The sequence below is a fragment of the Cryptomeria japonica genome, chromosome 7 (genome assembly GCF_030272615.1).
Source record: "Cryptomeria japonica chromosome 7, Sugi_1.0, whole genome shotgun sequence".
Lineage (NCBI taxonomy): Eukaryota > Viridiplantae > Streptophyta > Pinopsida > Cupressales > Cupressaceae > Cryptomeria > Cryptomeria japonica.
In genome coordinates this window covers 322,070,349-322,082,554 of record NC_081411.1, presented here as the reverse complement: position 1 = coordinate 322,082,554, position 12,206 = coordinate 322,070,349, and the positions used below count along the sequence as shown (strand labels likewise).

At 32.7% G+C, this 12,206-nt stretch overlaps 1 protein-coding gene and 1 pseudogene across 3 annotated transcripts; both read left to right on the top strand.

Moving 5' to 3' along the window:
* The first annotated feature begins 6,245 nt into the window (after positions 1 to 6,245).
* LOC131051580 (probable glutathione S-transferase parC) lies at positions 6,246 to 7,694 on the top strand. Of its 3 annotated transcripts, none has more exons than XM_057986158.2 (3): positions 6,246 to 6,488; positions 6,621 to 6,940; positions 7,078 to 7,694. In XM_057986158.2, the coding sequence occupies exons 2-3, from the start codon at positions 6,632 to 6,634 to the stop codon at positions 7,444 to 7,446; spliced, it is 678 nt and encodes a 225-aa protein (XP_057842141.1). In that variant the 5' UTR covers positions 6,246 to 6,488; positions 6,621 to 6,631; the 3' UTR covers positions 7,447 to 7,694. The 3 variants fall into 3 exon arrangements, with proteins under 3 accessions (XP_057842141.1, XP_057842143.1, XP_057842142.1); XM_057986160.2 differs by having other exon boundaries at positions 6,264 to 6,488; positions 6,606 to 6,940; XM_057986159.2 differs by having other exon boundaries at positions 6,264 to 6,488; positions 6,592 to 6,940.
* Positions 7,695 to 10,504: 2,810 nt separating this feature from the next.
* Positions 10,505 to 11,820, top strand: LOC131051584 (probable glutathione S-transferase parC; annotated as a pseudogene).
* Positions 11,821 to 12,206: the final 386 nt, after the last annotated feature.

Sequence of the window (12,206 nt, the reverse complement as noted above, 5' to 3'; positions counted from 1 at the left end):
CAATTGCTATGTTAATAAGTTGTGATTAAAAACATTTTATAGTGTTCAGTTGGTAAGTTGTGATTAAAAATATTTTATAGTTACACATTTTATAACTGTATTGGTCAATTTCATTGTTGAACAACTGATATGTGATTAAAAATATTTCAGTTGGTATTTTAGTAAGTTGTGATTAAAAATATTTTATAGTTGAACAAATGGTGCATTTATACACATTTTATGGTTGTATTGTTCAATTTCATTGTTGAACAATTGCTATATGATTAAAAATATTATAGAGTGTTCAGTTGGTATTTTAGTAAGTTGTGATTAAAAATATTTTATAGTTGTATTGTTCAATTTCATCAATTGGTATGTTAGTAAGTTGTAATTAAAAATATTTTAGAGGTGTGTTAGTTCAATTTTATTATTGAACAATTAGTGTGTTTTTTAATGTTCTGAAGGATAAATTTATGCAATAGAAAATGAGGTGGGTTGTCTCTATATTGAATGATGTATAATATTGGACTTCCTATGTGTTAGGAGATTAATAGAAGTTTAATTATACAATTTTTTATGTTCATAAGTTATATGATAATTAATGTGATAATCAATGTTATAGAAATTTAATGATATAATGGTACATAAATTTAGTATATTAATTTTTAAATTTAATAATCATATGAAAATTATATTAATCTTCGTTTTATTTTGAATACTAATGTTCATAAATTATATGCTAATTAATGTTATAGAAATTAAATGATATAATGGTACAAAAATTTAATATATTAATTTTTAAATTTAATAATCATATGAAAATTATATTAATCTTCGTTTTATTTTGAATAAATAGGATATGTAATATATGGATTGTAATAGGGAAGAGCACCAGTAGTTGAGCATGTATCCAATTGTTGTGAGGGTTGTTGATACCTTTTGTTCCAAAAATTGAACAAATAAAACCTATTGTTTGAAACAAAAAAAATCAATTTTTGTTAGGAAATGTACCAACAGTTGTTAGGAAATGTACCGATAGTTGTTAGGAAATGTACTAATATTATAAAAAGTAACCAATCTAGTGATGTCATATCAGCTGCACAACTATTGGGGTCTCTTTTGCACGTCTATTGGTCTCACTCTGCGTTTGATTGTTTACAGGAATTTGAAGTTTAAGTGTTGTGGGTGATTATCTATAGGTATTTGAATTTTGGGTTTTTTAACCTTGGAGTTTTAGGTATGGTCTGTGATCATGTACTATTGTTTAAATTTTAGTTGTGTCAGATTATTTATAGTCATTTGAATTTAGGGTTTAGGGTTTTGGGTTTTAGGTGTGTTAGGTCAAATTCAATAAAGATTAGGGTTCATTTTGGTTTATTATTAAGGTTAGGATTTGATTTGGTTCAAAATAGTAAGCCTAATTCAATGAGGAATAGGGTTCATTTTTGTTTGCTATCAGGCTTAGGGTTTGATTTGGTTTAGAGTTACAGTTAAAGATTAGTTTAATTTAGGGACCAAATTTCAAGGTGATAAAAAGAAATAATTTGAATAATTTTTTTAAAATATATTATAATACTTTGTGCTCATTATTATGGTTATAGTTTAATTAGGTTTAACATTAAATTAGGCTTAGTTTAATGGTTCAGTAGTTTAGTTTTAGGATTAGTGTGGTTTGAAGTTTAGGGTTCAGTTTCATTTAGTGTCATGGTTAGCATTCAATATGTTTCTATGAGGTATAGGGTTAGTGTTGAATTGGCTATAGTATTCAATTTGGTTTATGGTTGGGGTTTAATTTGATTTAGTTTTATAGTTAGAGTGTAATTTGGTTTATGATTTTGATTTAATTTAGTACATGGTTAAGGTTTTATGTGGTATAAGATTCAATTTGGCATAAGTTTCAATTTAACTTAGTGTTAGTGTTAGGGTTCAATTGTGTTTAGGATTGGAGTTTGGGTTTTATTTGATTTAGTGTTTGATTAGATTTAGAGTCATGGCTGAATTTGGTTTATTTTTATGCTTATGGTATAATTTGGTTTATATCATAGGGTTAGGGTGTTTTAGGATTATATTTAGGGTTTACATCTTTGTTAGGGTTAGGGTTAGGGTTAGGATTTACTTCATGATTAAAGGTTAGTTTTAGGATTATATTTAGGGTTTACATCTTTGTTAGGGTTAGGGTTAGGGTTAGGATTTACTTCATGATTAAAGGTTAGTTTTAGGATTATACTTTTAGGGTTAGGGTTAGGATTTACTTCATGATTAAAGGTTAGTTTTTGGATTATATTTAGGGTTAGGGTTAGGATTTACTTATGTTTAAATGTTAGTTTTAGGATTATATTTAGGGTTTACATCTTTGTTAGGGTTAGGGTTAGGGTTAGGATTTACTTCATGATTAAAGGTTAGTTTTTGGATTATATTTAGGGTTAGGGTTAGGATTTACTTCATGATTAAATGTTAGTTTTAGGATTATATTTAGGGTTAGGGTTAGGATTTACTTCATGATTAAATGTTAGTTTTAGGATTATATTTAGGGTTTACATCTTTGTTAGGGTTAGGGTTAGGGTTAGGGTTAGGATTTACTTCATGATTAAAGGTTAGTTTTAGGATTATATTTAGGGTTTATATCTTTGTTAGGGTTAGGGTTAGGGTTAGGGTTAGGATTTACTTCATGATTAAAGGTTAGTTTTAGGATTATATTTAGGGTTTACATCTTTGTTAGGGTTAGGGTTAGGGTTAGGATTAGGATTTATTTCATGATTAAAGGTTAGTTTTAGGATTATATTTAGGGTTTACATCTTTGTTAGGGTTAGGGTTATGGTTTACTTCATGACTAAAGGTTAGTTTTAGGATTATATTTAGAGTTTGCATCTTTGTTAGGGTTAGGGTGTTTTAGGATTATATTTAAGGTTTACATCATTGTTAGTGTTAGGGTTTGGATTGACACCATGGTTAGGATTAAGAATGTGGTTAGGTTTAATATTTAGAGTTATGATTAAGATTTATCTTATAATTAGAGATAGAGGTCAAAGATTGTGGTCAAGCTTAACTTAGTATTTATTATTATGTTTTAGGATTATATTTAAGGTTTACATCATTGTTAGTGTTAGGGTTTGGATTGACACCATGGTTAGCATTAAGAATGTGGTTAGGCTTAAGATTTATCCCATAATTAGAGATAGAGGTCAAAGATTGTGGTCAAGCTTAACTTTGTATTTATTATCATGAATAGGGCTAAAATTTCTCTCATAATTAGAGTTAGAGGTCAAAGATTTTTGTAAAGCTTAACTTATTATTATGAATGGGGTTAAGATTAATCTCATAATTAGGAGTTAGAGGTTAGAGGTCACATGTTGTGGTCAAGCTTAACTAAGGGTTAGGGATTAGTGTTAACAGACTGAATTTTATGTATTTTTCTCTATGTGCTTAACCAACAGATAACTAGCAGATATAAGCAAAAATAGTTATGTATAAACAAATACTCACCCGAACTTTTCTAGAGGAGCAGTGTGGGATTAAAACTTAAATAGCTGATTCAGCGTCAAAGCAGACGTCTGACTCCTGACCATAACGAAATCTAAGGCTTTGGAAAGCTAAGCGTGATTAGAGACAACAAAACACAAAGTCAACCAAAATTTTGATAGTTAGCAAACTGTGGAGTCCTTAGAATGGTGCAAGCAACAATTGCAAACTGCTACGTTAATGGGAATAGCAGATGTTAAGTGCAATGCTATAACGCTTCGGAAACAGAGATTTGAAATAGTTCGGGTTGAGTAAATAAGACAGAAACAAGTCAGGGAGGGTTAAATGCGCCTCACATGTACCTGACCACTTGCTTAGTGTGTGACGTTTAAGCCCGGTCGAGGATTAAGAGTGAACTCCTCCCGCAAATGAATCCTGTGCACAAGAAAATCCCTGTTCTGATCCACAATGGTCGGCCTGTACGAGTCTCTTATTATTCTTCAGTACATTGATGAGGCTTGGGGTTCCACGCAATTTCTACCCTCCAAGCCATATGATCGTGCCCTTGCCTGCTTCTGGGCAGATTTCACAGATAAGAAGGTAAGCCAGTCCCCTGTTCTAGTTGGTAAAAGGAATTTAATTCAACTAATGGATTTTTAACCGGTTTGAAGGCCTATCTAGAATGTTATTTTCCCCTTTTATGGGGACGCTGTCAAACCAAAATCTTGTGTGCTTGTAGTAAAGGTGAAACATTTTAGAGTTGTATTGTTCGATTTCATTGTTGAAATGTTTTGGAGGATAAATTTATGCAATAAAAAATGAGGCGAGTTGTTCTACATTAAATGATGTTTGATAGTAGATTTCATGTGTTAGGAAATTTATGAGATTTTAATTATTGGATGGTAATAAATTATATGAAACTAAATCTATTCAGACTAATGAAATTTTAGAATTGGATTTTATTTTATGAAAATTTAAGTGGTTAAATAATATTAATAGTAATGTAGTTAAGATGGATAAATTTCCGATATTGATGCTTCATTCCAATGATTATCTTCTAAATATAAAAATTGTTTGTCATGTATGTAGTTTGGTGTGAATCAATATTAATGATTTGTAGTCAAGCATGTCTCAAAAAATAAAACTTGAATCTTGCAATCACAATATAAGAGTTAGTAGAGGGAATCTAGTAGTCAAGTGTTTACCAATAGTTTTCATGGTGGGGTGTATGTAACAATTAATTCCTCTATGACAATCAATTTATGAAAATTCAAAAGATTATTTTTTTCAAACTCATTATTATATGTTCATTCAATTAGTATGTTTATCATTAAAGATGAACAAAATATATGTCCTTGTACTTTGTAATATAGTACAAATTGATCAAAATGAAAAGTGTATCAAATTATCACACATACTTTAAATTATTCAAATAATTTAATGTATACAATAATTATAGTCATCTATTTGAAAAGATTTCAAAAGTAAAATAATGTATGATGTCAAGGCTACTATAAATTTTGAGTCTCTTAATTAGATGAGTTGTCAAAGACTATCTATCATCAAAATGAGATAGGTCGGTTCTACCTTCCCCTTGTGCCTTAATTAACTACCATGTGATGGAATACTTTACCCTTGAAAGCAATTCTTTTCTTGTCTTTATGCATCAACATTGAAGTCAAAGGTGCTTCTCCCCTTCTACATAAAGGACTTTTTTTGCTTTGTATAGGTATGTGTCAGACCTAACCCCACAAAGCTATAGCTTTTAACCTAGAGTGATAACTTTAATAACCTGCCATCTCAGTTAAAATCGAGCTCATCGAAAGTAAACTTCATATTCCTGAAAAAACCCAATGCCTTTGGTAAGAGAAAAAAGTAAAGTTGTGAAAATCCGTAGTGATGATATTGAGGAAGTTGAACTCTTGAAACCCACCCTTGAAAAACTTAAGTCCCTTGTTCCAAAATTAGAGCATTCCAAAACTAGGGGAAAGGACCCAGTAGTCGTGCACCCTAACTTCACACTTCTCAAAATCCTACTTGGAAATTTCGAATCACTCCGATTTTTTTACAGCAGCTTACTTGGCAAGTCCCCTGCTTATAACTAAGGTTTCAGGGCCACATCATCAAATATGATGCCACATCAGCATGCTTTTTGCCAAGGTGTCCAAAACAGCCCCAAAAAAAAGTGAGACCAATAGGCGTGCAAAAGAGACCCCAATAGTTGTGCAGCCGATGTGGCATCCCCTGATTGGTTACTTTTTATAATATTAGTACATTTCTTAACAACTATTGGTACATTTCCTAACAACTGTTGGTACATTTCCTAACAAAAATTGATATTTTTTGTTTCAAACAATAGGTTTTATTTGTTCAATTTTTGGAACAAAAGGTATCAACAACCCTCACAACAATTGGAACATGCTCAACTACTGGGTCCTTTCCCCTAGTATGTTGGATTCTAAGTCTACCAAAATCAAAACATTACTATTGACCTTGATGACCCTTCCTTGGATATTGACCGCTTCCACACAATATAGCCAATAGGCTAATAAATGCCTGCACAATTTTTTAGCATCTCGATGATAATGGAAGCCTAACATGGGTTAGCGTGGGCCACATCCTATGTGGTAAGGATTATGTGCCTTTGCTCAACCTTGTCCGTTCTGCATTCCATTGCTACTAGAGCACAATATAATATTATTTAGTATCTAAGGATATGACCGACAAGGAACAATTCAATATTGCTCATCTTACGTAAGAGCCTACGCCAGCTCTAGCCGACCAGAGGGCTTCCCCAACTAGGGTACATCTGTGTCATTGTGGTCCATACGACTTACCCTAATCCACTCCCACGATATTTCTGTAAATCTAGCGAATGGCCCAGCATCCATATCCTCTAGGTAGATTAGGTTATATATATCTACGTGCCCTCCTTGCCCTGAGTGTGTAAGATCGACAGAAGAAAAAGCTACAGGTAGTGGAAGTTTGGGTGCTGCTTGTGATTGTTTACACGAATTTGAAGGTTGGGTGCTGTGAGTGATTATCTACAGGTATTTGAACTTTGGATTTTTATTCGTTTTTCTTTGAGCTTTAGGCATTGTGTGTGGTTATCCACTATTGTTTAAGTTTTAGTTTGTGTCAGATTATCTACAGTTGTGTGAATTTAGGGTTTTGGGTTTTAGGTGTGCTGGAGATGGAGCAAGTGAAGGTACTCAGCACATGGATCAGTATGTTTGGCATGCGCGTCGTGATAGCCTTGGAGGAGAAAGGCGTTAAATATGAATATCAAGAAGAGGTTCTGTCGAATAAGAGCGACCTCCTCCTGCAAATGAATCCCGTGCACAAGAAAATCCCTGTTCTAGTCCACAATGGCCAGCCTGTATGCGAGTCTCTCATTATTGTTCAGTACATTGACGATGCTTGGGATTCGACGCAATTTCTACCCTCCAAGCCATATGACCGTGCCCTTGCCCGCTTCTGGGCTGATTTCACAGATAAGAAGGTAAGATATTCCCCTGTTGTAGTTGGTTAAAGGCATTTTATTCATTTAATGCATCTGTAATCGGTTTGATGGCCTATTTAAAATGTCAAGTTTTCTTTATATTGGGGCACTGTCAAACAAAAATCTTCTGTTTGTAGTTTTATGACGCGGGAGCTCGTATAATGAGGTTGAAAGACGAGGCTCAAGAGCAGGCCAAGCGTGACTTGTTGGAATGCTTTCAACTTTTAGAAGGCGCATTAAAAGAGATGTCTGCAGGGGGATCCCTGCCTTTTTTCAATGGAAAGGATTTTGGGTTCCTAGATATTGCATTCATTCCCTTTGCTTCATGGTTTCCTACTTATGAATCTTTTGGGAATTTCAAGATACCGTTGGACACTGAGTATCCGTTGCTTGGTGCCTGGGTTAAGAGATGTATGGAGAGGGACAGTGTCAAGAAAGGCCTTCCTTCTCCAGATAAGGTTTTGGAATTTGCAATGCAAACAAGGAAGAGGGTTTTGGGTGATTAGATTGATTGGTCAATCACTAGGCCTGCAATATTTTGGTATCCATTAGGTGAGTATATCGTTTGTAATAGTTGAAAAATACAATATGTTAATGAAGTCATTTGGTAGGGTTCAATTTATTGTTGAACAAGTAACTATATTATAGGTAGTAAGTTGTTATGTTCAATATATTTCAGAGTTGTAATGTTCAATTTTATTGTTGAACAATTGGTATGTTTTGTAGAAATATATTTCAGAGTTGTATTGTTCAATTTTATTGTTGAACAATTGGTATGTTTTGTAGAAATAAATTTCAGAGTTGTATTGTTCAATTTCATCGATGAACAATTGATATGTTTTGTATGAAAATACTTCAAAATTGTATTGTTCAATTTCATCTTTGAACAATTGAAATGTTTTTCAAAGTTGTATTGTTCAATTTCATCATTTGAACGATTGGTATGTTTTGTATAAACACATTTCAGAGTTGTATTGTTCAAATCCATCATTGAACAAGTGGTATGTTCTGTATATTTTGAAGGATACAGATACAATTATGCAATAAAAAATGAGGGAGTTGTTATCTATATCAAATAGTGTTTAATAGTAGACTTCATATGTGTTAGGAGATTTATAAAATTTTAATTATTGGATGTCATATGGTAATAAATTATATGAAACTAAATCTATAAGACTAATGAAATTTTATTATGAGATTTGATTTGAGGGAAAATTAAGTGGTTAAATAATCTCTGATAATGTAGTTGGGATGGATAACTTTTCAATATTGATGCTTCATTCCAATGATTATCTTCTAAATAACAACTATTTGTTGCGGATGTAGTTTGGTGTGAATCAGTATTCATGATATATAAATAAGCTTCATGATATATAAATAAGCATGTCTCAAAAAATACAAGTTGGATCTTGCAATCACAATATAAGAGTTAGAAGAGAGGACTTAGTAGTCAAGTATGTACCAATAGTTTTCATAGTGTGGTGTATGTAATCTGTCAATTAAATTATCTTCAATAATTAATTTAAGAAAATAAAAAGTAATTTTTTTCAAATGTACTATTATATGTTCATTTGATCAATATATTTATTGTTGAAGATATATGTGAGTGTATTTTGTAATATAGTACAAATTGATCAAAATGAGAAGTGTTCCGAATTAGCATGCATATCTTTAAATTATTTAAATAATTTAATGTGTACAATAATTATAGTCATCTATTGAAAAAAGTGCAAAAGTCAAATCATTTATGATGTAGAAGCTACAACAAATTCTAGGTCTCTCAATTTGATGAGTTATCAAAGACTAAATTTAGTTTGATGATTTTCAGATTTGATTGTGTTAATTTTTTCCATCAAGATTCTGGATTGTGCTACATGATCCATCATCAGAATGAGACTTATAAAAGAGAAATGTTGCATCATGAAACATGATTTGTAAGAAAGATGAAAAAAATCTAACACAATTAAATTAAAAAATCATTAAAATAAACTATCGTGAACTGAAAATATCATACATTTAAAAATTTATTTTTTGCAACTTATATTCAGGATTTAAATCCATTTAAACATCAACTGAAATGAATACTGATACACATCAAAATAAGCCCGAAATAAGAAGATCTGCTCATATACAGTTGACACCAATCAGTGGCACTCTTTTTGGGTTTCTTCATTTATGGAAAACAATTAGCTTAATCTAATCAAATATACATCACATCCATTTCCTATCCTCACTGTAGGTAACCAGGGAAATTTTGTGGAAAATTTGGTCAAAAATATCAGGAAAGAAGAACAAAGAGCAGTCAAATCACTCTCTAGTTGGTCCGGCATATATTTAGTGAAGAGACGGAGGATTACGAATCGTTCATGTCAATTGACGATGATTTCGTTCGAGAATTGCTTTTTACGTACAAATCAGTCAGGCGGTAATACCAATGCTGTGCATGTGCGAGACGGTCTACAGAGTGCGTCATGGCTTACGTCAGAGTTGATATCCACCTTTAATTATAAAGCTAAACTAGGAAGATTTGGACAATAATTATTTCTTAACATGTAGGATATGTAGTGGATAATTTTTATTATTATTCATTATATTTAAATAAATAGAATATGTAATATTTGGTAAATATAAATTTATTTTAATTAATAAGTTTAAAAATAAATGTATATATTTTAATATAAATTTATGATATTTGATAGAAAAAAAAAAATTATTTTATAGATTTGATATATCTTATGAGATATAAATATTTTTATAAATATTTGAACAATTATTTGTAGTAGATAAATAATTAGAGATATGTTTGATTCAATTTTATTTTTGGATAGTGTCCCTGATACCTAACTAAAGATGTTCCAGTAACCGTCAACTCAAAATTGCTAGTACTTGTTGACAAATGTCCCAATAGTGGTGCACAAATGTTTCAATAGTGGTACACAAATGGGACAAATGTTCCAATAGTTGTACACAAATGGAAGACAAATGTTCCAATAGTTGTACACAAATGAGCCAATTAATTACAAAAAAATTAGAGATAAATAATTAGAGATATGTTTGATTCAATTTTATTTTTGGATAGTGTCCCTGATACCTAACTAAAGATGTTCCAGTAACCGTCAACTCAAAATTGCTAGTACTTGTTGACAAATGTCCCAATAGTGGTGCACAAATGTTTCAATAGTGGTACACAAATGGGACAAATGTTCCAATAGTTGTACACAAATGAGCCAATTAATTACAAAAAAAGATCAGCTATTGGTACAAAACAAATTTATTAATGATGTTTTCACTATGACACAATAAAATGACAGTTATTGAAACTATATTATCTATTGATACTTTTCCCCTAAATAAACTTTATTCCTATTGAATTTCATATGTATATGAATTGCATGAATGAATTTACAATCAACCTCAATGCTTGCTCTCTTTATTTGTTCGAATTATTGTTCATCTTACGCAAGAGCCTAGGCCAGCTCGGCGTCCAGCTGTAGCAGGGCAGAGGGCTACATCGGTGTCCTTACACGGTGGTCCATGTGACTTACCCTACTCCCTACTCTCCCACGAACTTTCTGGAAATCTAGTGAATGGCCCGAAATCCATGATCCTCTATATTTGCCGACGTGGGTTTTTTGTATATACCTTCGTACCCTCCCTTCCTTTTGTTTATAAGATCCACAAAAAGAAGCTACAGGTGCTGGAAGTTTTAGTGTCGCGTGTGATAATACAGGTATTTGAACTTTGGGTTTGGAGTTTCAGCTTTAGGCATTTTGTGTGATTACCTACTTTTGTTTGAGATTATCTACAGCTGTGTGTTCTGGAATTTAGGTGTGCTTGAGATGGAGCAAGTGAAGGTACTCACCACATGGCCTAGTATGTTTGGCATGCGCATCCTGATGAAGAAAAAGGTGTGAAATACGAATATCAAGAAGAGGGGCTCTCCAATAAGAGTGACCTCCTCCTGCAAATGAATCTTGTGCACAAGAAAATCCGTGTTCTGATCCACAATGGCCAGCCTATATGTGAGTCTCTTATAATTCTTCAGTACATTGACGAGACTCGGAACTCCAAGCAGTTTTTACCGTATAAGCCATATGATCGCGCCCTTGCCCGCTTCTGGGCAGATTTCACAGATAAGAAAGTAAGGCATTTCCTTGTTGTAGTTGGTATAAACAGTTAATTCATTTAATGCATTTTTAATTGGCTTAAGTTAGGGTTGGCTTGTTTAGAATGTTATGTTAGCCCTTTCATTGGAAGATTTTAGAACAAAAATCTTCTGTAGTTGTAGTTTAATGACGCGGGATCTCGTATAGTGAAGTCGAAAGACGAGGCTCAAGAGCAGGCCAAGCGTGACTTGTTGGAATGCTTTCAACTTTTAGAAGGCTCATTAAAAGAGATGTCAGCAGGGGGGTCACTGCCTTTCTTCAGTGGAAAGGATTTTGCGTTCCTAGATATTTCATTCATTCCCTTTGCTTCATGGTTTCATACTTATGAATCTCTTGGGAATTTCATTATACCGTTTGAGAGTGAGTATCCATTGCTTGATGCATGGGTTAAGAGATGTATGGATAGGGAGAGTGTCAAGAAAGCCCTTCCCTCTCCAGAGAAGGTTTTGGAATATGCAATACAAATGAGGAAGAGGTTTCTGGGTGATTAGAATGATTGTTCAAATGCTATGCCTGCAATATGTGGGTATTCATCAGGTGAGTATGTCACCTGTAATAGACGGGCAATACCAATTGTCCAGTGAGTTGAGATGGCAGGGTTCAATTTATTGTTAAATTAACTATATTAAAGGTAGTAAGTTGTCATGATTAAACACAATTCAGAGTTTCATTGTTAAAGTTTTATTATTAAATAATTAGTGGATAGGTTACATACGGTTGGCAATTGCCCACAGAATTCAGTAGTGTCACACCGGCCTTTTTCTCCTTCGACAAATATCTCCTCGTTGACAAATAGGTGGTGGTGTTGTGTATTGCTGTACACTTTTTTTTGGTTAAAGTAAATTTGGTACTACAAGAAGTAGTTGTTTTCCATAATGAATTGCCAGCCTGCCCGCCTTACCATCACAAAGAGCCCTGCCTTTTCTTCTTCGTCAGAATTCATTCAAAGCTACATGTTTGTCTTGGACTTTTCCCTGAAGTCATGAGTACGTCCAACTGGCGTTACCCTGCCCGCATTTTAAATCATATAATAATGTAAAGTAAAGTAAATTTATTTTTCAAAAGTTGTAAAGTGAAACAAAACAAATTAAACTAGAGTA

Bases quoted from the DNA above. Each gene is read 5' to 3' on its own strand.
- LOC131051580 (XM_057986158.2), top strand. From the start codon at position 6,632: ATGGAGCAAGTGAAGGTACTCAGCACATGGATCAGTATGTTTGGCATG. The intron at 6,941-7,077 runs GTAAGATATTCC...TTCTGTTTGTAG, and splicing joins CTGATTTCACAGATAAGAAG to TTTTATGACGCGGGAGCTCG.